This window comes from Penaeus monodon, chromosome 19, assembly GCF_015228065.2.
Source record: "Penaeus monodon isolate SGIC_2016 chromosome 19, NSTDA_Pmon_1, whole genome shotgun sequence".
NCBI classification, from domain to species: Eukaryota; Metazoa; Arthropoda; class Malacostraca; order Decapoda; family Penaeidae; genus Penaeus; species Penaeus monodon.
The window spans coordinates 14,893,746-14,894,136 of NC_051404.1; the positions used below are offsets into that span (position 1 = coordinate 14,893,746).

A 391-nucleotide genomic window follows, 5' to 3' on the forward strand; every position below is an offset into this window, starting at 1 on the left:
GGAAATGAATAAAACAATACAATGCAATACCTGAGGCAGGGAGCAAGTGAAGGCAAGAAACCATGCAAATGTGAGCATGATTTTCCCACGTCGGTCCGCTGCGTTGAGACTGAGTGGATAGACGACTGCGAAATACCTGAAGCGAGAGAGGAACAGCAGGATTGTTAGAGATGTTAGTGCTTCGTCTGTGCCTATTTGCTAGAATGCCGGTTTCCAGAGGAATTCTTGGTTTCCCTGTTTTGTTAGAAGGGCAGTTAGGAGAGAAATTCGTAGTCTGTCTGTTTGTTTGAAATTCGTGTTAGTGCAGAAATTTGTGGTCTGTGTATGTCTCTTAGAACATTGACTATCTGAGAAAATGCTGCTTTGTTTATATGTGTTAGAATGCTCCCTC

At 43.0% G+C, this 391-nt stretch overlaps 1 protein-coding gene across 1 annotated transcript in view; it reads right to left on the reverse strand.

Annotated features, from left to right (window-relative positions):
* Positions 1-391, reverse strand: part of LOC119585340 (gonadotropin-releasing hormone receptor-like) — a 107,275-nt gene that overhangs the window by 48,937 nt on the left and 57,947 nt on the right. Inside the window, exon 4 of the mRNA XM_037934012.1 lies at positions 31-136. Within this exon, the coding sequence (XP_037789940.1) occupies positions 31-136 (106 nt within the window). The remainder of the gene's footprint in view (positions 1-30; positions 137-391) is intronic.